We start from the raw sequence: 24,730 nt of genomic DNA, 5'->3' as shown, positions 1-24,730 counted from the left end.
GTCCCATAAACAGGTAAACAGCAGCAGCAGTGGTAACCTCTGATCCAGGTTAAAAAATAAATTCTTGATGCTCTGAAATGAGTAGCCAAAGGCTAATCAAATTAAACATGGGGAGCAGCACAGGTTCACAGGAATGGAGAACCTCAGCTTTGTGAGGTGCTGCAGCAATTGAATCATCCTCAAAGAAGTGCCTGTCCTTCTCATTCTTGCTCATAGCACAGCCCAAGGGGGACATTCTCCCTGTCACACAATTGCTGTTTTGCTTGTGGGAGAGGCACCTTCATCCTTCATGGGCTTAGTGAATCACTGACTGTGTAGATCAGACTGTTTTCCTGTAACTCGGCTGAGATTGTCCCCAAGTTCTCTGTGTCACTTCTCTAAGAGCACTGATATGTGCTGAAGCACTTGTTTTCTTCTGCAGAGCAGCTGCTCAGTACATCTGTAGCTTCCTTCAGCTACTTCCCACACTCCACATCTTTGAAGGCCTTCCTCCAGAGCATTTCTTTCACACTTTCCAGTCTTCTGTCCCTCTGCAGTTTCCCTTGGTGCCATTTTCTTCCCTTGCTTTGATTCTCCATTCCCTCACAGATGCATTACAAGGGGTAAGCCTCCCCTTCTGTAAGAGGGCAGTGATTGAAGTCCTTTGTTCATGGCAGAACTTGTCAGGGTGGCAACTGGATTTATCTTAGATGGAGGGAAAGGATTTGATGCCCCTAATTATTTTGCAAAGGAAACTAACAGACACTGATTGTGCAAAAGTCCTTGACTGTTTTCAAGCATCATAATTTTTTCCTGATGTCAAGTGCAAGCGAGTTGTACTGGCTTCACCTAGATTCTTGGCAAGGAAAAAACTCTAAAATATAGGACATGTGTAGCTGTGTTGCAGAACTATCTGTTCCATAGGATATCAAAAGCAAGAGAAAACATGTATTTGCAGGCAGTATTGTAATACAGGAGCCAGCTTACAACACTCAAAGGGCCTACAGAACACATAAGGAATTGCCAGTTCTTATTTTGGTTGGCCAAGTATATTCAACATTGACTGTAAAACTTCTCATGCAACTTTTCTTTGTTGTTTTGGGGTCATACTTCAAGCAAGGAGCTGTCTGGATTTCCTCAAACCCTTTTCAGCTTCTGAGTCCACTCAGGCTCATGTCCAGGCCACAGTGCATGGTGGATTAACTGGGGGACTGACAAGGAGCATAAATTAAAGCTGTGTTCTGTTCTGGCCCATAAAGATACCTGAAACAAAGACTATTTCTGCAGCTCCTAGAGTGTCTGTAGAATTTTAGGAGTCAAAAGTAAAGGCTATTTATGTGTATCCTGCAGTTCTCAGCTACACATTATTAGAAGGACTGTTCAATCGCATGATTGTTCAAAGATCTCTAATGTTATCCTGTAAGCAAAGATGGGAAAAATCACTGAAGCTTAGAAAGACCAAAACCAGAAAAGTACAACAAAGCCCCAAAGAAATGCACAAAAAGCAGTCTCAGAGACATTCTCATAGTTCTTGGATAAGTATGGGAAATGATTATTCCTGTAAAGGTAGGTATGGAGTTGTGTCTTGGAAGATGCTTCTTCCTGCATCTCACTGGTCAAGGTTATCAAATTGATTTAGGTGATTAAATCAGCTGTAAGATTGGCAGTGACTACGTGGTGAGTCATACAGGTGTATGGTTGGCATCTATAATTTTTCTGCCATCTTTTTTTTTTGGCATGATTTTTGGGGTTGAAGAACTTTCAGGTGTTCTGTGTTTTGTTTGTGTGATAAGCGTTGGTTTATCTAGGCCACCATTTCCAGGCCTCTCCCCAAGGACGGCACTTTAACTTCCAGAGTGTGTTTTTAATCACAACCCCCCTGAAGTTTCTCGTAGTCTGGGCAGTATCACTGCTTTCCTCACTGCCTAGCTGTGTGTAAAATTTGCTAGATTGCTGTTCCCAGCTAGATTTTGAGGCCTCTTTGGTGTGCTAAACCAGCACTGGTGTCTGTTTATGTATAAACCAATTTAGATGGTCATGTCACATAAATGCTGGTCTGAGCAATCTGCTAAAATGGCACTTCTGTTCGTGATTTTGTAAATACAGCTGGAGACCATGCTCCTCCTTCCAGAAGCAGGTATTCTCCTGTGTAATACCTGCCCTAGGCTGCTGGTGAGTTATCCTGCCTGAGGAAACATTTTGGACATCAGAGATGTCTGTGGTACTTCCCAAAGGGAAAAATCAGCCACCACATGCTGATCCAGGCCGTTCTGTGTTTCTCACTGGAATATTTGTTGATGGATTTACAGAGCTGCTTCAGGGTACAGGTCACCTTTTCTGGGTCCTTTGGAATGCCTTTGAATTTAGTAAAAAACTCCTGCTTTAGGAGAGTTGAAAGTGCTCTGGAGAAAGCCCCAGGAGGTAACCACACTGAGAATTGGCCTTGGTGTCATCAAGATTATTGAGGCAGTGCAGATGTAGCCAGCGTGACCTTTTTGCTGACCAAAAATAAGGGATGGTATGCATGCATTTCACTCTCAGCTTAAGGAAATAATTACTTCTTCCCTTGTCCTTTTCCTTCAGATACTCACGTGCGTAGCACATGCTATGGAGGCATCAGGAAAGGGCTGTGTGTCCGTCCCTTCCCTGGTGCTGTCACAAAGTCTGAATGCTGCTGTGCCAGCCCTGACTATGGCTTTGGAGAGCCGTGCCATCCCTGCCCTGCTAAAAACTCAGGTAAAATTTTTCTGCTTCTTCGAGTGGTACAGTGAACATACAGACTTTAAACAAAACTCTTGCTGAGATCACACTGCTGGTTTATTTCATGCCCTAAAGAAAAGTGAGCAGGGTGAATCTGGGTTCCTGAATCAAGTGTTTGCTATAAGGAATAATTCTTGCAAGAGAATAAGCAGAATTCTCTAGTGAATTTTCTGGTTCAGTCAATCCGGTTTAAAAGAGCTGGATTATTTCTAGAAATCTGTATTTCATTTTATATGAGTCAGTTCTCTAAGTAAACCTGAGAATTGATTTAAAAAAAAATCTCTTGACTACAGAGCTGAGGTGATGCATCTAGGACAGAATTTCCATTTAGTATTGTTTTCTGAAGCAGCAGAAAACTATTTAGAAAAAGGCAAGTAAAACTGGCAGTGTAATTAAAAGCAATAACTTGAGAGGACAGTTGTGTCAGGGCTGTAAAGAAATCACCTGAGTTTTTAACTCTGGTCATCTAATTTTGGTTTTATATGTATATATGGAAGTTCAGGATGGAGTGCTACCTTACAGATTTAACTAAATGATTATTTCATGTGAATATTGGCATTTTGTTAGTTACACTGTAGAGAAATTACTTTGGATAAAAAAAATCATGTGGGTTTAGTTTAGAATGAAAGAAAGTGAAATACTGGAAATAATATTTTCTTTTCCTCAACATCTCCACCGCAACTGAGCAGCTGAGTTCCATGGCCTGTGTAGCAGTGGAATAGGTATTACTGTTGATGGAAGAGGTATGTTACATATTTTCTTTAATATATATGGTTGTCCTGATTTAGGGCAAATTTCGGGAGGATATTTCTGAAGTGTTTTTTTCTAGAAGGCAAATTTAAGTGGCCCCTCCCCCAGGCCATTCAGGAGGTAAATTTCTTTCAAGAAAATTGGAAAAAACTGTTTAAGAACATTTTGTTGTTAACACTGAAATGCTGTTACATTGATATTTTAACAACCAGTTAACAATTTAACAACTCAGCATCATAAATTTACCCCAGGATGATGAGTCAAAGCTGAGAAAAATAATCCTCAGAGTTATATTTTTCAATAACTAGAGTGGAGTTTTTAACTTCAAGATTAATATGTTAATTTTTGTATTTTAATTCTCAGACTACAATATTTGAATGTTGCCTAGAAAAAAGGCTGGAATTAATTTTCTAGTGGATTTTGCCTAACCCTCTCAAGAAAAAAAAGTAATCTGTTTCAGAGTTCTGACTTGTGATTTTTTTTTTTTTTTTTTTTTTTTTTTTTTTGAGATTAGAGATTTTTTTCAGGTTAGGTATAAAACAAGAGTTCTCTCTCATTTAACAGGAGTCATTTTCATTTCCAGTTGATTTTCAGTCATCTGGGATAGTAATAGAGCAGTTTTTCACTCCAGATCCAGTTCTCACCCATGGATCATTTCCATGGACAGATTGTATCTCTGTAGAGTTAAAAATTGGAAGGGAGCTTAACTGAAAAAAAACATATCCGTATGAAAATAAGTCCTGAAAGTGACAACTTGCATTTAGTATTGGGAACTCTAAAGCTACAAATCCTTTTCTTAGTACCACAGAGATGGGGATTTTAAAAAATAATGGCTGAGCCAGGTCTGAAGCAGGGGCAAAGCATGCTGCAGCTGCCAGATAAGTAAAATGAGTTGAAGGAATAGGAGAATACAGGAACATAAAATTTATTGCTGGTTGTTTGTCAGATGTGTTAATAATTATCCTGGTCAGCATTAAAGCTCCTATTCTGTGCAGCAGGAACAGAGTAAGAACTCCAATCATTACACTTAGTAGTAGCCTAAATAACTTCTAAAAATAGCACTTATATAACAAATTCTCTTTTTGTTCAGTACTCTATCCGCGTAGTTTTTTTCTTTATGGCTTAACATGTATAAGCTTGTATGAGTAATTTGAAACCCATGGAATTTATGAATTCCCTCAGTTTACTTTTCAGTGAATTATACAAGGTCCATTGAATAATCTCCAAATCTCAGAGAAATAATGTCAGCATTCAGTAATACTATTGTACAAGCAGCACCCTAGCATAAGAATTTGCATGCAGCCTGGCAGAGAGGTTCATGTCTCCTTTTGGACACATGCAAAATACAATTTCTCCTTAAAACACTGAAACAACTGTGCTCTCTAGCAAGAGCATGACAAAATCATTCATGTCTCAGCTGAAGTCCTCTTTTGTTCAGGTTTCTGGAGCAAACACGGGGTTCTCTGTGCCTCTTGTACAGCAACATTGCAGCCAATTTTCATGCTGCTGCTCCTGTCACTACTTGTACACTCCTTGTGTGGCTTGTCCCCAAGATCCAAACGTGTCTAGTGAGCTACAGAATGCATTTTGCTCTAAAGAAAACACAAATCTGAAGTGGCATGCCAAATTGTGTTTTCTTACAAAGTTTTTCAGATGTCTCATAGTGTTGAGTTTTATCCAGGGGTGGCATGGTTTTTCCCAAGTGCATATATGATTAAATGTAAATCGGGATCTAAACTGCACTGTGATTAAAGAGGAAATGCTCTCCACAAAAAGTTTCACCCTACAAGTATAAAACAAGTCTTTCATGAAGTCACAGCTAGGCCAGCACCCTTTCTTTCCAGGGTTTGGGAAAGGAACTATTTAAAGTAATGGGCTTACCATATGAGAAGAAGGAAAATATTGAAAAACCCTCTTTTCCTAAGAGGCAGGGAGTATTAAAATTAGTCTGTTCCTCTTCTTACAGTTCATATGAATACTTTGGACCTGGGTCCAACTACAGCAGACATTTTATATGGAACTGTAAATTCAGGGTATATAACTCATCCATCATCCTGTTCTGTCTGTCTGAGAAAAATTTTAAATTTCCCACAAGTTCTTACAGGACTGAATATTCTGTAGCTTTGACCTATGCATTACTTCTTTGCTCAGAAAATTTGTGTGTCAAGTAATAATTTATAACTTCTTGCCTAGATCCCTAAACCACAGGCAGAGGCTAGGTATGTTACATCAAGCTTTTTCTTACAAACACATAGTTCCCTGTCAGCTTAGGTTGGAAAGGATATCTGGAGGTGATCCAACCTAACCTTCTGCTCAGAGCAAGGGTATCATCAAAGTTGAACCATTTCTCAAAGCCTTGCCTGGGGGAGTTTGAAAAATCTCTGAGGATGGAGTTCCATAGCCTCTGTGGGCAGCTTCCTCCAGTGCTTAGCCACACTCATGAAGAATTGTTTTCCTGGTGTTTAAATTAAATTTCCACTGTTGTATCTTGCAAGTGCTGTCTCTTGCCATGTCATTGTGCATGTCAAAGAGGTGGCTCCATCTTGTCTGTAATCATCTGTTAAAATCAGGGAAGTGCTGTTACAGGTCCCTCTGATAGTCCCTCTTTTCAGCTGAACAAATCCAGTCCCCTCAGCCTCTTCTTAGACCTGATGCTGCTGAGGGAATTTAACCACACTGACATGAGCTGTGTGTAGTCCAGGAGACACTTGGAACACTCTGAGGGGAAAATTTCTTAATCTAGGTGATAGTTTAAACAGAGCAGAGGCATTACTGGATGCGTTGATTAGCAACACAGATGAACTAATGAACTAATTAGTGATGTCCAGACTGATGGCTGTCTGGACTGCATTGGTGATGCCCTGTTGGAACTCATGCTGAGTTGAGGGGTGTGGCCAGGTGGAGGGTAAAGACAGCACCCTGAATTTCATGAGCATCAACTCCCAGTTGCTTAAGGCATCACTGAATGGGATTCCCTGGAAACTGCCCTCAGGTTTAAAAGAGCAGAATAGAACTTTGAGGATGTTTTCCTGAGATCACAAGAGCTCTTTGTTCACACGTGTAAGAAACCAGGCAAGGAGGTAAAAGACCAACGTGGCAGAGTAAGGATCAAGCTGAGGTGTGAGAAGGAAATGCAGTGTCAGTGGAGCCAGGGAAGAATGCTGTGAGGAGCAGAGGAAAGCTGCCCAGATATGTAGGCACGGGATTGGGAAAGCTATGGCACTCTGGGGCTGAGTTTTGCAAGGAATGCCAGGAGCATGACAGGCTTTGGTTGGTGCACAGGAGGCTTAAGGAGGGGCCCATGTAAAGTGGCCCAAAACTGGATGCAGTATTCCAGGTTTGTCCTTCTGGTGTCAAATAAAGGACAATAATCACCTCTTTCAGCCTTTGGGCTGCACCTGTGCTGTGCCTGGGCTCTGACTGAGAGCTCCAGTGAGTCAGGTGCTGCCCACAGCTCTCACAGGAACAGGTCTGTCATACCTGGCAGTGTCTGATTATCTTCTGCTGTTGTGCTAATGCAGACATTAACGAGTGTGCTCTGGATCCTGATATTTGCTCCAATGGGATTTGTGAAAACCTGCGAGGCAGCTATCGCTGTAACTGCAACAGTGGCTACCAGCCTGATCCTGCTGGAACCAATTGCGTGGGTAAGTTGTTGGTTGTTTTCATATTGTGGCTGAATTATTTATCATTTCTTTCATGCTGGTTTGACCTGACAGAATTTAGGTCACAAGACATCTGCTTCTTCAAGCTACAGTCAAAATGCAAAAAACTTGGAGTGATGCTTTTCTCAGTCGCTGAATAATTGTTATTCTTACTGTATATACTGTATATTTTACTGTGTTGGTGTTTGGGTTGTGTAAGCAGGAGGTAACATTGCAGGTTTCACTCTCCATCTAATTAACTTTATTATTCATGACCACACATAAAATCCAGTGGGTTTTTTTTTGGTTTTTTTTTTTCTTTTGGGAATTCTTACATCCAGAAAAAGTGTGTTATACATCATGTTGCCTTGTAGTTTTAAGCAGAAAGGCAAAGTTTGTTTAAATTAAAACCTAATGGAACTCTCTCAGAAACCATCAGGATGTCCAAAGTATTGTCCTTAAGTACTTTGTTTATTTTGGTAAATTATTGCTCTCTGCACTTGATGGTTTACTGACCTATCACTGCTGTTTGTGCTTAGCAAAAGTCCACCAGTTTTGCTGGGAAAAACCTGGTATATATAGGTGTGGTATAGTTTTCAGATCAAACATTCCTTCCTGGTGATGCAAAGCCAACACAAAGTAAAGAAAGTGTCTCCTTTTATCTGCATGACTAAAGGAACTTTACATCTAGTTACTTCCTAAAGCCCTAAATATGACCTTTTGGCAGGAAAAGCACTGTTGCAGAAAAGTGTTGGTGTTTTTATTTTTAAAATGCTTCATGCAATATTTGTTCTCCAAGTGGATTTTTTGGAAAGGGGTTTTATTTCACTAGTTACTCTTGGGATTAGGTAAATGCTAGAATAATCTATGTATTTACTTAAATAAAGCTGACTGAATGCAAGCATGTGTTTATTCGTGGATATAATTTTTCCATAAAAGAATTTAAGTGTGAACATTCAGATAAAAGATTGAAAGATTTTAATGAATGACACAGTTTATGAGATGCCAGGAAATAAAAATGGGTTCAGTCAGAATGCAGGCAGTATTTTTGTCAGGTTTGAGTGAGTTTAAAGCATGAACTACATTGTTCAGTGTTTTTACAGAGCATATCACAACAGATTATAGTCCAAATCTGAAGTTATTCTGTGAGATTCCAATTAAATATTGCATTCATCACACTATATAGTTTGGGCCAAAGGATTTTATGAAAACCAGCTCAAAAGTGCTCTTGAAAATGTCAATTTACAAATCTGTCCTCCTTTCCTTGGTTGAAATCAGATGAAGTTAGATTAAGGACAGATTAGTAAAGAAGAGTTTTTTTTTTCATTCATGGCTGCCAGACTTAAATCTTGGATTCATCATCTGGGGAAATGGAGGCTTTGTTGCCTGAATCCTACAGGAATAAGCACAACTTGGAATATCTAAAGAAGTTGGGGAAACCAAAATTCTCCAGATTGTAATTATATTGCTTTCTCACTTCTATATTTTTAAACTTAAAAACTCTCTAAAAATCTGCTTAAGATTTCAGCTGCAGTATTATGTTTGGGAAATCAAGCAGTCAGTAAAGAGGAGACAGCCTGAATCAGGATGAAATGTCATGTTTATCCCGACTTCTTCCATCAGTTTTCTTCTATAAACATAGGTTATTTTAACATGTGATGGACATTAAAAGAAAAAGCTTAAAATTATAGTTTTCTTCTTTCAGAGAATAAATAGTAGGGCAATGATGAAGACACACTACACTTTATTAGAATTTTTTTCAGTTAGTTTAAGGGGAGTTCAGGGAATTATATTGCTATATGGGATTTTCCTAGTCAATGTGCTTAATCTCCTGGTCTTAATAATAATACATTTTTAAATACAGTCTTCTCTGGAGGGGAGGTGTTATGTGTACTCTTGAGATGGTTGCCATGCATGAACCATACAGGATAGACTTTAATCCACTTCATGGATAACAGAAACAATTTTAGCCTTTTAAAATTATAAAACAGAGTTTAAACAGTAAGTAACATACTGCTGTTCGGGTGTTTAAATAAAATAAATAATTAAATTACTGTTTTCAAATCAAGTAGACCTCCATGAATTTATATGGAGTAGCCATACAAATGACAGAGATCATTGTCATTTGACCAAGGTCATTGACCAAACTCAAATGACCAAGGTCATTGCAGGATAATAAAATTAATCTCTTGAGACGAACCGTGAACCAATTTTTGAGTTTGCTAGTGAAAAAAAAACCAGCTTTGAAGTCAGAAGAGAGATTTTTTTTTTTTGCAGTAAAAACCTGTAGGTGGGTTAAGAGCTTTGAAAGTCGGAGCTGTGAGTTCTGCTCACGGTGTGTGTCCCGTCCCTGCAGATGTTGACGAGTGCTCTGTGAACGGGCTGCTGTGTGACAACGGGCTCTGCTGGAACACCCCGGGCAGCTACAGCTGCTCCTGCCCCAGGGGTTACCTGTTCAGCTCGGAGACTGACACCTGTGAAGGTGAGCAGCCTGCACCTCCTCTCAGATCTGGTGTTTCTTCTGTCGCGTCCAAGCGGAACCGTCACGGGAGTGGTGGCAGATACCAGAGAGAGCTGTGGTGTTGCATAAATATTCACATTTCTCTTTTAATTTCATGCTGTTGAAATTCTTTCAAAGAAAAAATTTAATTTTATATGACAACGTTTTCCTTTGCTTAGCTACAACATTTTTTAAACTACAATACGTGCTTGCCTTTGATCATGTAGCAGGAGTACCATATCTGCCATTTAACAAAATGTAATTGTCTTGATCAGAGTCTCCTTTTTCTTTTCTCCCTTCTTCTCTCCCTTCAGTCTGCAGTGATATGTTATTCTAGATCAAATCCTGTTATCCGTGATTCATTCCAGGACCTGCCTAGTTATACTTAAATTGTCCGTTATTTTCATAGTATTTCATTATATTTTCATATAATCAAAATTGCTTTCTTATATTACTTCTTAACACAGATGTTAAAGCCGCAAAAACATCATACAGCAGAAACTAATTGAGAAATTTTAGTTACTTTAAATAAATACTCTGAAAACTGCACCAAAAAGTTAAAATTGCAATCGTTAGCTTATGAGCCAACTGTTAATTAATATTTGGAATAGTAGAATTTAATGGTCTTCTCCTTTATTTTTTGTTTGGCTCCACAGTCTGTAAATCTCAGTATTTGTAGTCATTAGCAAGTTTTTATAGTAGATGGTTTTTCATTTCTTAGAGTGATGGGGAAGCTGTAGTTCTTTGTTGCAAAACACTAATCATCCAGATTTTTCTGAAGTGATGGAAAGTATTATTGCCTTCATCTCATTATTATTGATCAGGTAGAAGTTACTGCCATACAGCTAAGCAAACACATAGAAATGAAAGTGCTAATGTTTTAAATTCTGGCAGTATAAAATCATTCACTTGTTCTGTACAAAGCATCTTCACCCCTTCTATGCAAAAGAAATTACATTCCTTTATATTTTAATACATGTGGGTTTCAGAGGACACCTTTAGAAGTTAGTTCTTACTCTTTTTGCATGTTACAAATTGGTACCACTTGTTCAGAGTGGGGCTTTTCTTGTGCCAGCCCTTGTGGACTTGCAGAGCTTTCTGTGCCAAGTTTTCTCAGTGCCTATCTATCTTCCCACAGTGCTGAGGAATTTATTCTCCAGGGTCTGTCTCTGTGATTAGTGCCTGTGAAAACAGTGTGCTGTGTGCCCTTAATGTACATGTTTCTTGAGGACTCTTCTAGGCAGAGAAACTGTGGTAAGGGAGGTGCTCACTACCAAGAACATCAGAGCCAAAAAACTGACCTAAAGCTGGGTGGATGAGAAGCCAGAATGCAGACAACCCGGCCAATCCTGTTGAAATAAAATGTATCTGCTTTTTCAAACAAAAAATTTGGATTTATTTCTTAATAGCAATGATACTATTATTATGAATACATCTTTAATCTCATCCTTAGATTGATGTCTAAATTTAGCCTGTGAGGTAAAAAAAAGCTGGTCAGGAGGGGTTTTGTGTAAAAGTGTCTGTAAAACCTATTAAATGTGTTACATTTTTACTCACATAGGGTTGGCAGCAGAGAAAGAAATTATTCTCTTTCTGCCCAAATCCTGTTTCTTATAATTCGTTTTGGAGTTGTAAGTTCACCAGTTGTAAAAACCTGCTGTAGTCAGGAGCTCTGTGTTGAGCACTGAAAATGCTCTGATGCTTACTAGTCATCAGGAAATTTTTACTGTGATTCTCATCACCAACTCTGAAGAAATAACAAAACTCTTGTTTTGTTTGTAGTTCAACTGAAATTTTTTATCAGTTTGTTGCGAGGAGTAGGAGACCTGTTTGAGGCACCAGAGTCTGTGAAAGTTGAGATTTTTATGACAAGCTCCATGGTTTAGTTTGTGTTTCCAGTGACATAACTAGTTAAATGTAAACCAGATGTGCTTTGAAGTTCATTTCCAGGAATGTACAGTGGTCTGTTTCAATTTTTCTTTCTCTGACGTTTACAATGTATGCTCACTACACTTGAGAGAAAAAAAAATTAAAACACACCTCAATAAATATCTTCATACATAGCAGGTTTTATTTTACCATACAGAATAGTGTTAAAATCCATTTGATTTGTTGATTACTCTTTTAAAAATTACCAATTTAGTATTATTGTGAAAAGCTGTAGGGAAACAATTTTTGGATTTTGTTTACATTGGGCATATAATACTTTTTCACTTGATTCGGCAGTGCAGTCATGCTGAAATGCACTTAATATAATCTTTTAATTTTATTTTCTTTCCTGGATGGTGATTTTGGGATGCAGTCAATGCACTATTATCAGACTATTGCTATCCAAATTTATTTGGCTTGGGGGGTTGCTTCTTTTTTTTCTTCTTACTTAGCATAGTGATAAAGCATATCAAATGCAGAAAGACCTAAAGCATGGCCAAGGAAGCCAAGAGAGCTGACTTTGCTTTTCAAAAGCTATTGAATTTTAGCCTTTCTATCTCCACTTACTTGCTTCTTTTTTTGGAATTTCAGGGACATTGTCTTCCAAGCGTGGCCCTCAATTATTTTTGTCAGGTTTTTGTTTAAACTCTGAAAATTGGAAACAAAAAATGTCTTTTCTTAGAAGAAAACTAGCTGTAATCCCACTTTGCTAAATGCCAGGGAAAATCAAAGATAGGCACGATAATCTTGTATTGCCCCCATAAATATGAAGCAGTTTAATTTTCATGCATCTTCTTGAAGTGATGATTTAGACAGTGGCACCTGTCTGCTTTTATTTTGTCTTGTGCATTGATTGTGTCTGTGCAATCCTCTGTTTGAGGTCAGCTGCCAGCTGTTAAAACAGTGTGACACTTGACATGAAAATCACCCATTTTCAGCTTTAAGTACCTTCACAGATGATGCCTGGTCCCTCATGGAAATTTCTCTCACATTGCAACTTAGTAAAAGAAGGGAGGAACACTCGTGATTATTTGCACAGAGACTACATCACTTCAGTTTTGTTTGTCCTGTCTTTTCAATTTTTTCTCACTTTTTTTTAAAGCTAGACAAACTTCTGAAAGCGAGATGGCAGATGGAGAGGAAGCAAAAGCGTGTCTTTGTCCCAGAGCATTTCTATTCAGAGGATTATTTGACATAAAGTAGACACTTAAGATTACTTTTTTTTTTTTTTTTTTTTTTTTTTTTTTTTTTTTTTGTGTCTGAGTGATTTTTGATTTTAGGAACCATTTTTGTTTCTCTGCAAAAGCAGCAGAGAGCTCTCCCCACCACCAGGTATTGCTGCCTGGGGAAGCCAGAGAGTGGGAAGCAACAGAGGCAGGTAGCATTCCCTGGGTAATAAAAACTTAAAAACTGAGGTAATATAATATAAAATATATCCACAGGGAGGAGAATTCCTTGGTGCAGAGCAGATAATTGCTGGTGAGGACTCTGGATTGCCAGCTTTGAAGCAGAGGGACTTGGGAGTTTATTCTGTCAGAACTAACAATAAGGCACATTGTCTTGACCTGATGAAGCCTCTTAGATTTTACATCCGTGTCGCTGTGTATAATTAATCTGTAAAATGGGCAATCCACATTTTAAAATCAGGCTTCAGAAACATAAAGCCCTTTCGTTGTTCAGAAAGTAGCTGACAGTCCAGGACAAGTCCTGTTTGCTCTTTGTAGATAAGTCCATTAAGGAAAGGATCTGTGAAAGCTGGCTTTTAAATTAAATTCTTGTTTTGGCATGAAGAGATTCATCACAGTTTCCAAAGTTTACTGATTCTGGGCATTTTTATCTCTCTCTACCTTGCTTTATTTTTTTTTTTTTCTAATTAATACATGCATATTATTATATATATATTTGGAAATGCATTTCTTCCTGTGATGCACATCTCTAATGAAATGAAAGCTTGATGCATTATAACAAAATAGCAAATTGAACCTCTTAGAAAACTTGAAAAAAAAATATGAAGGACATGTCACTTTGTCTTGAAAATGATCTCTTGATGCTATTAATAACCCTACTGCTTAGCTAGATATGACATTAGGTTATAATTAATTTAAATTAAGATGGTTTAATTTATAGATACTACAAGATATTCCTCAAGCACTACTTGCAAATATAAGCAAGCAACTCAACATTTTTTACTTCAAGTCTGCCAGAGGGAACTGGCTGGATTAGAATGTATGGCTTGATTCAGGATGAATATAAATAAAATAAATTGGTTGGGTTCAGAAAGAAATGGTGGATATGCATCAACAGTTCTTGGAGAGAGTGTGTTTTACAGTTTCAATCTTAAAACTGATTTCACTTAAAAAAATCCGCAAATAATGCTGTTTGCAGGGGTCCTATTCTTGCATGTGAACAAGTTTTAAAACCTCACAGGGACAATAAACAGGATTTTGGGGCTAAAAAGAAGTACCATTTACAGTATTGCAATTAAACTGCTATTTCTTCAACGTTTCCATAACTAGAGAATTGCAGCCAGCATTGTGATATTTTGCTTCCGACAGGGTTTTCTTAATTCTTCTCATGGAGCCATAAATGGCAGAAACAATGAGGGCTTTGTTTGTGCTCTGCGTGGTGTGGCTGGGAATGCATTTTCATTCTGTGAAAAAAGAGGGTTTTTTTTCTCACAGAACAGTTGTAATTGATGCTGGAGAACTTTGTGGCCCATGGTGTTGGAAATTAATTGTCCTTGTAGAAAAGTGCCATTTAATTAACACCTCCAAGATATGTGCACTTCTAAATACAGGCTACCTGGCTGTCCCTGTATCTTTTGAATGTCTTGCTGGGAGGAGAGGATGGGCAAATATTTCAGGCAGTCCTGGCCCCTCACAGTCCACAACAGCATTTAGGGAGTATAAATTACTGTGTACTACTTCCCAGAAGCACTCTGTAGTTCTAATAATGCCTTTTGTTTCTGGATTACAGATATAAATGAATGTGAAAGCAGCCCATGTGTCAATGGTGCCTGCAGGAACAACCTTGGGTCGTTCCACTGTGAATGTTCATCTGGCAGCAAGTTGGACCCTACAGGACTGATTTGTATTGGTGGGTGTTTCTTCCTTTTGTTTTCCCTTAAAAAAAAAAAAATAGATATATATATTCTACACTTATCTAAAAATGTTAGCATCCTTTGAGGATTCTTTTGGGAAAAAAAAAAAGCAGAACACTGCAGAGATTTTATTGGAGTAAGCAGCAACAGTTGTCTGCAGGATGTCAGTGGCATTATCTCTGAAAGACATTCTTTAATGAGTTTTTTTTTACCTTGGCTTTCTAAGAAAATTCAGAAGGCTCGCAGTCTTCTGTACTTTGCAGGTGTTCATAAGCTGCCATTGTTTCATATTTTTTGTGTAGCATAATTGAAATTATTGTAGGATATGTGCAGTGCTCCAGCTGTATTGCAGTGTCATTAATAAGTGGGTGTCATTATTAAGTGGGTGATGCTAATTTTTGTTTTTATATGGATTTGTTTGGCGTTTCTCATTTGCATTTTCTTCTCAGGATTTTCTTAAGATGGAAAAATGAATGCAAAGACCCGAGCTTCTATTTAATTATGGACTTCTTCCATGCCTTAATATATTTTTTAAGTGAATATTATTTTTGTGTCTAAGTTTTCTTTTATATTTTCTTGTAGCATTACTGGCTGGTGAAGTTTATTATTGATTTTGTAATTTTCATGTTGTGCAAAATTCTTGATATAACCACATTAACCTATGCTTTTTGTACCTCTTATTTTTAATCTTGTGTTCTTCTATCTGAAGGGACCACAAGTTCACCAAGAACCTAATTATAAGTGTTCTGGATTTACTTTACAAATGGTTTTTGTTGCGTTTTTGTTGTTTACAGTATGAGGTCCCATTTGGCCTGAATAGCAGTGATACATAACATAAAAAACCAAAAAAAAATTAGCTGAGTAGTCAGATAAAAATGGAAGAACAGGATCCAACTACCTCCTGTGAACCTAATGATTAGTTTTTCATGTTGACAAAAATTGTCTCAGGAGATTTTTTTCCACTACAAGTGTGAATATGTTAAGACAGAAGGGTCAGAAGTAGAGCTAATGCAAGACATACAGATTTTTACTGCTAAAGCTCAGTCTTTCCACCTTGGTCAATATTTTATTGGCATTGGAAGCAATGAGAGGAGGCAGGCTGGGTTATTGAAAAATGAGTGAGGGGCTGGAGATTAAAGGTGACTAACTGTGTAGAAAAACTCAAAAGTGTTTTTATCCAATGTATGCCATTTTAAATCTCAAGTTGGTTTTCCTCCATTACCCCTATAGAGAAAAACTTAAATTTATTGGTCCTTTTTTTTTTTTAACAGATTCTACAGTGCTTCTGTAAAGCACTGCTGTAACACATATCTTATTCCTAAACATATATGAAGGGCTAAAAAAGTATTGAGGCTTAGGATTTTTTTGTGTTCTGCATAGGAATGACCAAAGTAAGGTAATGTTCTATTCTGACAAGTTGTTTTTTTGGTTTTTTTTTTAAATTTCAAATTTTATGTCATGTCAGAACCAGAATCAGCACCACATTATTCAGCATAGACATTAGCCATTTGTCTCTTTCTATGAGCTTTCCTGGGCAGAGAGAGAAAAAGCCCTTGCTCAAATTACAGTAATTTGCACTCAGATTTGAGCTCAAACCTTCAGCAAATCAGAGTTGTAAGTTCAGCAGTTATAATAAAAACTTTCAGCAATGATGTTGACATACTTTTCTTGCCCTTGAGCAGGTTTTGCAATATTAAGACCATGCTCATGTAGGGGAAAAAAAGGGGAATTGTTTTTGAAGCATATTTGAAGTATACAAGCGTTTCATTGCTATTTTGGGAATTGCCTATACCTTAGGGCTACTGCCATTTGTGCTGTTTGAAATACACACTTTTACATGCTTTTAACACATATTTTAGTCAAGGTTTTTGGAGTACATACAGTGCACAGTAAGTACAATGCCATCTGCCTGTAGAATGCATATATTCTTCTTCAAGTTGGAATCAAAGAGATAAGAGTAACAGAAGGAATGCTTTGATGTTGGATAATAACATTTTCATCAACGATTTCTGTCTGGACAAAAGAGATGATGCAAAATAAAGGAATACCCTGAAAAGGATAAGACAAGCAGACTTTGGCAGGATAGTGTGGATGCAGTTCTTGTGAGCAGAAGCACCTGCTAATTTTGTAGAAATTAAATAATTTTTGAGACATTGATTTTGATTTTTCACTCCTATAAAGTAGGCAAGTAAAAGGAAATAATGTTGAGCTCTGTATTTATGCACTTGTTCAAGTGTTGAGCTCTGTCCCACATGTTTGAGACCAATGTTAACCTAAATAATACAATTGTTTTACACTTAATTGTTAATGAAATACCCTCCCCAGTTTCTGGGGCTGATTTCACTTACATTATTGGGTGAGGGCTTTTTTCCTGTTGCTTTAACAAAAGCAAGGTTGTGCTCCCTGCGGTACACATCATTTTTTAGGATGACAACTTGGTAGAAAAGTTGAAGCTGTTTGGAAGAAAATAAGTTGGAATGATTCTGTCTCAAGCACGTTGTTCCTGAACATGAGGTATTGGTAATATGTCTGGCTTTTTGCACATACAGTGCATGTAAATCTTAAACCCAAATCCTATTCTCCCTTCATTATTCTTCAAACTAAATTTGTCTCAGTCACTTTGAACTCTTGAGTATGCACCTACATTTAAACCCTGCCCAGGCTGTTCTCCCATTTTGGGTCTGACTTTACAATCCTGTCTCAAGAAATGTTGCACCATTTGAGAGCAACCTTGTTAAGGCAGGGAAGTGCAAAGGTGTTGAAGGTAAAACTTACAAAGTATGTACCTGATTCGAGGTCTGATTGATTTTTTAAAGTGTAATTAATGCAGCAGCAGAACCAGACCCCTAAAATAATATAGAACACTCCTACTCACCACATTTTTTTTGTTTTTTGGGTTTTTTTAACTTCCTTGCTTCCTTCTCTTGAGGGCTTCCCTTCAAGAGAGACGAGCTGCATTTCAGAAAGGGTTCAGGCCTCCACTTGGGAAAGGGAGTCCCACATCAAGATCTCTGGTTTTGTGTATTTTAAATGGATCAGCCACTAGCTGAAATAAATTATTAAATTCACTGCAGTGTCTGGAAGACCTCTGCCAGCTGTGGGACCTGGACTGAAAAATGTCTCAGGCAGTGTGGTTTGTTGGTCACTTTCAGTGATATTGCTATCTCTTTACACCAGCTCTAAACTAAAATGTGTATGAAATTACTCTTATGGAAGCTTTTTCTTTTTAAAGAGAGCCTGTGCTCCTTTGGTACTCTGCCTGCTGCTGTCATGGACATGGCACGCCAGCTCTTCTGGCTGTGACAATTCTGTATTGTTTTTTGCTTTCTGTTCTGCTGCAGACAGCCTGAAGGGGACTTGTTGGCTTAATATCCGAGACAGCCGCTGTGAAGTCAACATCAATGGTGCCACGCTGAAATCTGAGTGCTGTGCTACTTTAGGAGCAGCCTGGGGCAGCCCATGTGAACGGTGTGAATTGGGTATGCTCCAGCATCCTGCACCTTTTGGCAGAAGGGAATAAGTGTCACTAGTAGATTCTTATCATCTCTGTATATTAAAAAAAAAAAAAAAAAACAAACAACAAAACATCTCCAAAAAACGAAATAAAAAAACCAACCAACAAACCAAAAAAAACACCAAACCCAACCCCTGCTCCCAAAAACCTATGAAAAGAAGTTGTCTTCTTTAGAAGTTACCTATTTTAGACTTGTAATCTGCACCATCAGGGGTCATTCTAATAACTTTGAAGCATATCAGGAAATAACATGTGAATAAACTTCTTAATGGCTACAATATGTTTCATCTCCACAAGGACTATGTATTGATTGGGATAGGGAGGTAAAGCACTGAAACAGTAAAGTGAAATATCTGGTGAAATTCATTTTTATGTTGTGGGCTGTTAACACTTTTTTCCCAGCTCTTTTCAAACATGTAGCTTGTGTACCATTATTGACTGCTGTTAGACTGCAGGACTAGTTGTGGAAGCTGGAAGCAGCAGTGCTAACTGTACTCTAGTTTATGGCAAAAATCTTGATCCCTTTATGGTTTAAAAAGTGCCACTGGCAGCTGAACTGGTGTCAAGATGTTTTAGCCTCTCATTTTTAATTGGAACAATAACTGTGGGCACATGTATCCCCCCTAACAAGCAGAGTGCAAGCAGCATCCAGCAGAGCTCTAAACTGTGCAGTGCAGCAAGGATATTCCTTTGGACTGCAGGAAGCAGCACGGTCAGGTTAGACTGGTAAAACTGATCAAAATCTAATCAATATAGAAAGATAATTAGCTCAGATTGGGTGTGTTTGGGCTCTGAATTTCCTATTCCACAGCTAGTTAAATTACAGCAAACTCTGAAATCATTATATGATGCTACATTCTACATGCATCTCTTAAAGTAATCTCATTGCTCAGATCCATTATTACGCTTTGATGGGGGAGAAAAGCTGATAATTGACATTTCTACAGTTTCAAATCTTCAGGCCTCTTGAAGGATTTTTACCTTTTATCTACATGGGAGTGCAGGGACTGATGTGATTAGATGCTGAGAATTTCACTAAGGAAAGCACATGAGAAAGTAACATTTTAAGATTAATTTCCTCAGCTGTTTACTTAGTTTAAACAGCATGTATGAGTCAATACTTTTATTGATTGACGCCTAAGCACTCCCCACTTACACAGCAAAATTATTAGCGAATTCTGAACATACATATATTTTTAAATGTTCTGCTCCTGCCTTCCTGTCCCTCTAAAGCAGTCACAATATCTTTCTGCCTTTGATTTCAGACACAGCTTGCCCAAGAGGACTTGCCAGAGTGAAGGGTGTTACCTGTGAAGGTGAAGTTTTTGTGTCTTACTAAGACGTACTTTTCCCCCTGCCTTGAAAATGTGATAAAAGGGGATTTATTGTGCTGTTTCTTTCCTGTCATTTAAAATTCTCCATGAAGCTGAAGCTCTCCCCTTGGAGCCAGCAGGTAACTGAACTCTCTGTGTCCCAAACAGACGTGAACGAGTGCGAGGTTTTCCCTGGGGTTTGTCCCAATGGGCGTTGCATCAACAGCAGAGGCTCCTTCCACTGCGAGTGTCCCGAGGGGCTGACCCTGGATGGAACAGGGCGAGTGTGTTTAGGTAAGAGCACACCCCACTCTCACAGCTGTGTCCCACAGCTGTCCAAAATCCTTCTTCAAAGGGCTGGAAGGAAAGCATGGTTTATTTCTGAATTATCCCAGATAATGCGCCTGCCTAGATATCAAATATCTGTGCCAGTAAAGTGAAGAGCTGCTAATTCCTTCGAGGAATATGAGTTTGTTTTGAGGCTTGTTTTGCCCTCAGTGCAGTCAGTAGGCTGTGCTAAAGTGCTGTCCCTGCTCTGACTCTCGTTCAGGAGCTGCAGTGTCCCGGGTGATGGATGGTGAGCACAAATATGCTGGTGCAAATTAGTCCTTTTTTTTCCAGTGCACAGGCCAGTGTGTGGTTCTTTTCCTGACATTCGAGTACACAAGTACAAGATTTTTGCCTGCACACTTGGTTAATTTGTCTTCTGGTTGACCTGCTTTGCTGCTAATGGGATGGACCTTTGAGTATAATAGCCATAATTAACTTTTCTGGAAACTTACTGTATTTTCCTTCTAACTGGTATTACAGTAAGCCTAACAACAGTCGGCTTTTTTGTTTTTAATCTGTATTCACTGCAGTATTAAATTAATTCAGTAACATAAATACAGGGAGGATTTTAAAAAAATATATCTTTTTTTTACCATTTAATTTTTTTTCTTTTTTAACCACAAAAGCCACAAAAAGATAATTTTATCATAAATAAGTCAGATTACCTGGTACAATAAAAAAATAGATGTGTTTGTCCCATCAAATATAAGGGTCATTTTATAAGTGAGAATACTTGGTACAGTAAAGAAATACATGTGTTTATCTTGATACTGGGAGACAGCAGCATAAATTCTTGTACTTTTATGTGGCATGGGAAAGATGCAGAAATTTAACTACAGGGCAACACTAGCAACTTCAAATGGCTGAACATTGTGCAGAAATGCAGTCGTGAGCAGGAGTTGATTTTAATGCGTGCTTGTGTTCTGCCAATTGACAGGGGTGATTTAAAAAACACAGACACCAATGGAAAGAGTGGTTTTATTTTACTAAGAATGTAAAGGCAACACAAAGAATAATGCATCCAGTAAAACTAAATGCTTGGCTTTAGCAACAAGCAAAAGTAAGCAAGGTAATGCACCTAATTATTATTATATGAGAGAAAGGGTAATGATTGAGGACAGTACACCCCCAATTGCCTAAATACGTCATCATCAGCCAGATTCTCAGTTACTGGGGAGCCTCTGTCATAATGAGAACCTGGAGAAAACTTCCCAGCAATTTGGGAATATCCTACACCTGTAGCTGGGCTCTCCAAATTCACCCCGAAAGTGGGTCCAGCTTTTTTAGGCCCAAATCCCCAAGTCGAAGTGAATTGGTTGTATTTTTAGCACAGAAACTCCAGGATCTGATGGCACATGTCCCAGCCAGCAAGGGCCAGGGCTTTGCCAGGGCCCAGGGCTCAGCTTGGAGGGTTTCCTCTAAAATACCCCACAAACAGGCCTCTTCGTGAGGAAACTGATGCCTTTTCCAGGGCTGCATAAAAACAGAGGCCAGACAAAATTAAGGGGATAAAAAGCAGTTATATTTATTGAAGTGCCTTCAGGTACACTTCCTGAAGACAGACAAACCCCCCCAGCGGCTGCACCCAAAATGGATGACAGGCCACGGGTTTTTATACTTTTATAAGTTTGGTCCAGTTGCATATCAGGGGTTAATCTTTAATTACAGCTTCAGGTAATGAAGTCATTTACCGCATGCTTGCTCCCCGCAAACAAATTACTTGTGTTTACACTTCTTGGTATCTGAGACAGTGAGGTGTCCTTGATTCTCAGGCCTGGAGAGGAATTGTTGTGTCTGACCAAAAATGTATATGGAGTTTAGAGCTATACACTGCAGAATTGCAGGATTACATAAAAATACATGAGAAACACACAAAGTAAAATCCAAAGGCATCAGCGGCTGTTAGGAAATTTTCTTAAATTGATACATGCTTTGTAGATAACTACACAAGGTTGTGCAGAGCTGGCATAAGCACCTTTGAAGTCTGTTTTTAGCTAAATGATACTGGTGGTGTTAATCACAGTACCTAGGGGTCATTTTGGCTAAAAAATACTGGTGGTGTTAATCAACAGTACCCAGGGTTCATTTTAGTTAAATAATGCTGGTGGTGTTAATCACAGTACCCAGGGTTCATTTTAGTTAAATAATGCTGGTGGTGTTAATCACAGTACCCAGGGTTCATTTTAGTTAAATAATGCTGGTGGTGTTAATCACAGTACCCAGGGTTCATTTTAGTTAAATAATGCTGGTGGTGTTAATCACAGCACCCAGGGCTTGTCTCGTAAGTCAACTCCGGCTGAGGTCTGCTAGCCTGAGAAGCAGCGGAGTGGAAGGACAAATTATTTGTTGTTGAATGCAGATATTCGCATGGAGCCGTGCTACCTGCGGTGGGAGGAGGAGGAGTGTGTGCAGGCAGTGCCCGGCAGGCTGAGGATGGATTCCTGCTGCTGTGCCGTGGGAGCTGCCTGGGGCTCCTCCGGCTGCCAGCGCTGCCCCGCGCCCGGCTCCCAGGAACACCAGGACCTGTGCCCCAGGGGCCCCGGCTTCTCCAACCGGGGCGATGTTCTCACTGGAAGGCCGTTCTACAAAGGTGAGCCTCCCTTCTTCTGCCTGTGGGGTATGGTGGGCGAGATGGATAAAGGCATTGGTCTGAAAGAGCTGATGGCAGCGATGCCTTGGAGTGGCTGCCCGCCACTGAGGCAAGACAAGATTAAAAGAATAAAAGTGGGTGTTTATTGAACTTGTCAAAATAGTCAAAAGCCTCTGAGAGAGGCTACAGCCAAGATGGGAAACGATCATGATTCCGTTTAGGGCTGAATCCTCCAATTACAGCTTCAGGTAATTGTAATTTACTCTTAAGTTTGGCCCCCCGCAAATTTTGACAATTGTTTATGTCTCTGGGGCAGTAAGGTGTCCTTGAATTTCAGGCCCAGAGAGGAATTGTTTTGCCTGAATAAAATGGGAGAGCAGTAGTTGACAGGCTATGGGGGTTTTAGAGTTATGCACTGAAGCAGTACAGGATCTGAAAAATACAAAAGCTAAATCCTAAGGCATCAGTTCTGGTGTCTGAGGATTAACTGTGGGTGCGTCTGAGAGGGTATCCTGAGGAAATTCCTGGGTTTGAGGCTGCTTGCTGAGTGTGCCTGAGAGATGGGACATAGGTATTTGCCTGAAAGAGCTGATGGTACAGGTGGGGGGATTCTCTGTGTTCATGGGAGCTTGAGAGCAAAAGTTGCAAAGTCTGAATTGGGTAGGGAGGAGAAGGAAATTCCTGAAAGGAGAGGAGCTCTCAATTACAAGAATAGTGCAAAATATGCATGTTTTTTAAGGTAGTGCTTTGCAGGCAGTGAACTGAGCATCAGATGGTCACTGAAATCAGTTATTTCAGATGTAAATATAAAATATTACTAAAATTTGACCAGGCCTCTCTGGGAGACTGAAGAAGGATGGGTTCTTTCTCTGGTTTGCAAAATAAGTGTATGATTAAAAGGAGAGAGTGTCTGTTGTGTTATGATCATGAGGGCAGTGACAACAAGGATCTGCAGTGATAAAAGAGTGAATAAAAGTATTTTGTCCAGTTTTTGATAGCCCCACCTCCTGTAGAGCAACAGCAAAACAGAATAGGCTGGAAGATATTAAGAGACCAGACACAAGTTACTTCAGATGACTAAAATCTGAGAAGAAAAGCTGTTTTTCTTTGTCCAGAAGCTCAGGTGATCCAGAAATTTGTTAGGGTTTTTATTTTTTTTAAGGATAGATTCTGAAGCATTTGTCTTGGATTATTTTGAGCTGCTTTAGAAAGCTGTAACAGGTGAAACCTCTGCTTCACCATAATTAAGCTCTGCTTTTCAGGAGTTGTTTACTCTCAGGCAAAGCTCTTGATTTTCATTGGTGATTTACTAAAGAAATAAGGAAAATAATAACAACAACAGCAGCAACAATAATTTTACCAACATTTGTTTAATTTAAGAAATTAATTATTTAATAAATCTTGTCTAGACTGAGATTTTCTGAGGTTTGGCTTCCTGTTTCTGGTTTTTTTTTTATTTGGACCACTATGGTGTGCCATTCACAGAAATAAGTGGGAGAGAGATGTTTGTTTGTTTTGTTGAAGTTGATTCTCAGTTAAGGTCATCGCCTCAGCAAATTATTTCACAGAGTGCAGTTGGTAAGAAGGAAGAGGAAATTCCTGTTGATTCCATGTATCTCTGTGCTTAAGAATTTCTTAATTACTTTCTTTGTTTTTATTCCTAGATATCAATGAATGTAAAGTGTTCCCTGGCATGTGCATGAATGGTAAATGTAGAAACACAATTGGAAGTTTCAAATGCAGATGCAACAGTGGGTTCACTTTAGATATGGAGGAAAGAAACTGTACAGGTGAGTAAGCCTTGCATTTTCCACAGTTTTCTCTGGAATAATGGAGTAGTCCTGGTTGAAAAAGACCTGAGAAGACCAAATTGTTCCTTCAAGGTGTTGTGGAGAAAGGGAGCCCAGATGAAATTATCTAGCACCCTGGCAGTCTTGGAAACATCCAGTGATGGGGACGGCACCACATCTGTGGAGCTTTTTAAAGAAGCTTGCTCTTGTGGCATAGCTTGGTGATCTGGAAATCTAATGCCATTAGTTTCCTTCACTTTCTAAGAGCTTAATCTTTGGACAAAATGGCCAACAGTTTCAAGTTTCCCTTTCAGAAACGGATTATTTAATAAATACAACATTTTTGATTTTTGTAATTGTTGTTTAAGGTGCTTAGGTCATGCTGTATCAGTACAACCTGAAAAACCAATAAGGATCACCAGCAAAGCCAAGTTTAATGTTCTAACACAGAGATTATCTTATGTTCCTTATTCTCTGGTCATTATATTACCAAATTAATTTAGAAACTGCAAGTTAATTTTCATTTAGATT

The 24,730-nt window shown here is 38.8% G+C and overlaps 1 protein-coding gene across 1 annotated transcript in view; it reads left to right on the top strand.

The window, feature by feature from the left end:
- Nucleotides 1-24,730, top strand: part of FBN2 (fibrillin 2) — a 113,774-nt gene that overhangs the window by 44,710 nt on the left and 44,334 nt on the right. Inside the window, exons 16-25 of the mRNA XM_021551872.3 lie at nt 2,563-2,715; nt 3,429-3,482; nt 7,011-7,136; nt 9,490-9,615; nt 14,539-14,658; nt 18,004-18,141; nt 19,442-19,492; nt 19,658-19,783; nt 22,179-22,409; nt 24,074-24,199. Coding sequence (XP_021407547.3) covers nt 2,563-2,715; nt 3,429-3,482; nt 7,011-7,136; nt 9,490-9,615; nt 14,539-14,658; nt 18,004-18,141; nt 19,442-19,492; nt 19,658-19,783; nt 22,179-22,409; nt 24,074-24,199 — 1,251 coding nt within the window. The remainder of the gene's footprint in view (nt 1-2,562; nt 2,716-3,428; nt 3,483-7,010; nt 7,137-9,489; nt 9,616-14,538; nt 14,659-18,003; nt 18,142-19,441; nt 19,493-19,657; nt 19,784-22,178; nt 22,410-24,073; nt 24,200-24,730) is intronic.

The sequence above is a fragment of the Lonchura striata genome, chromosome Z, assembly GCF_046129695.1.
Source record: "Lonchura striata isolate bLonStr1 chromosome Z, bLonStr1.mat, whole genome shotgun sequence".
NCBI lineage: Eukaryota > Metazoa > Chordata > Aves > Passeriformes > Estrildidae > Lonchura > Lonchura striata.
The sequence above is the reverse complement of the archived record's forward strand: the minus strand, read 5'-3'. Positions and strand labels throughout refer to the sequence as shown.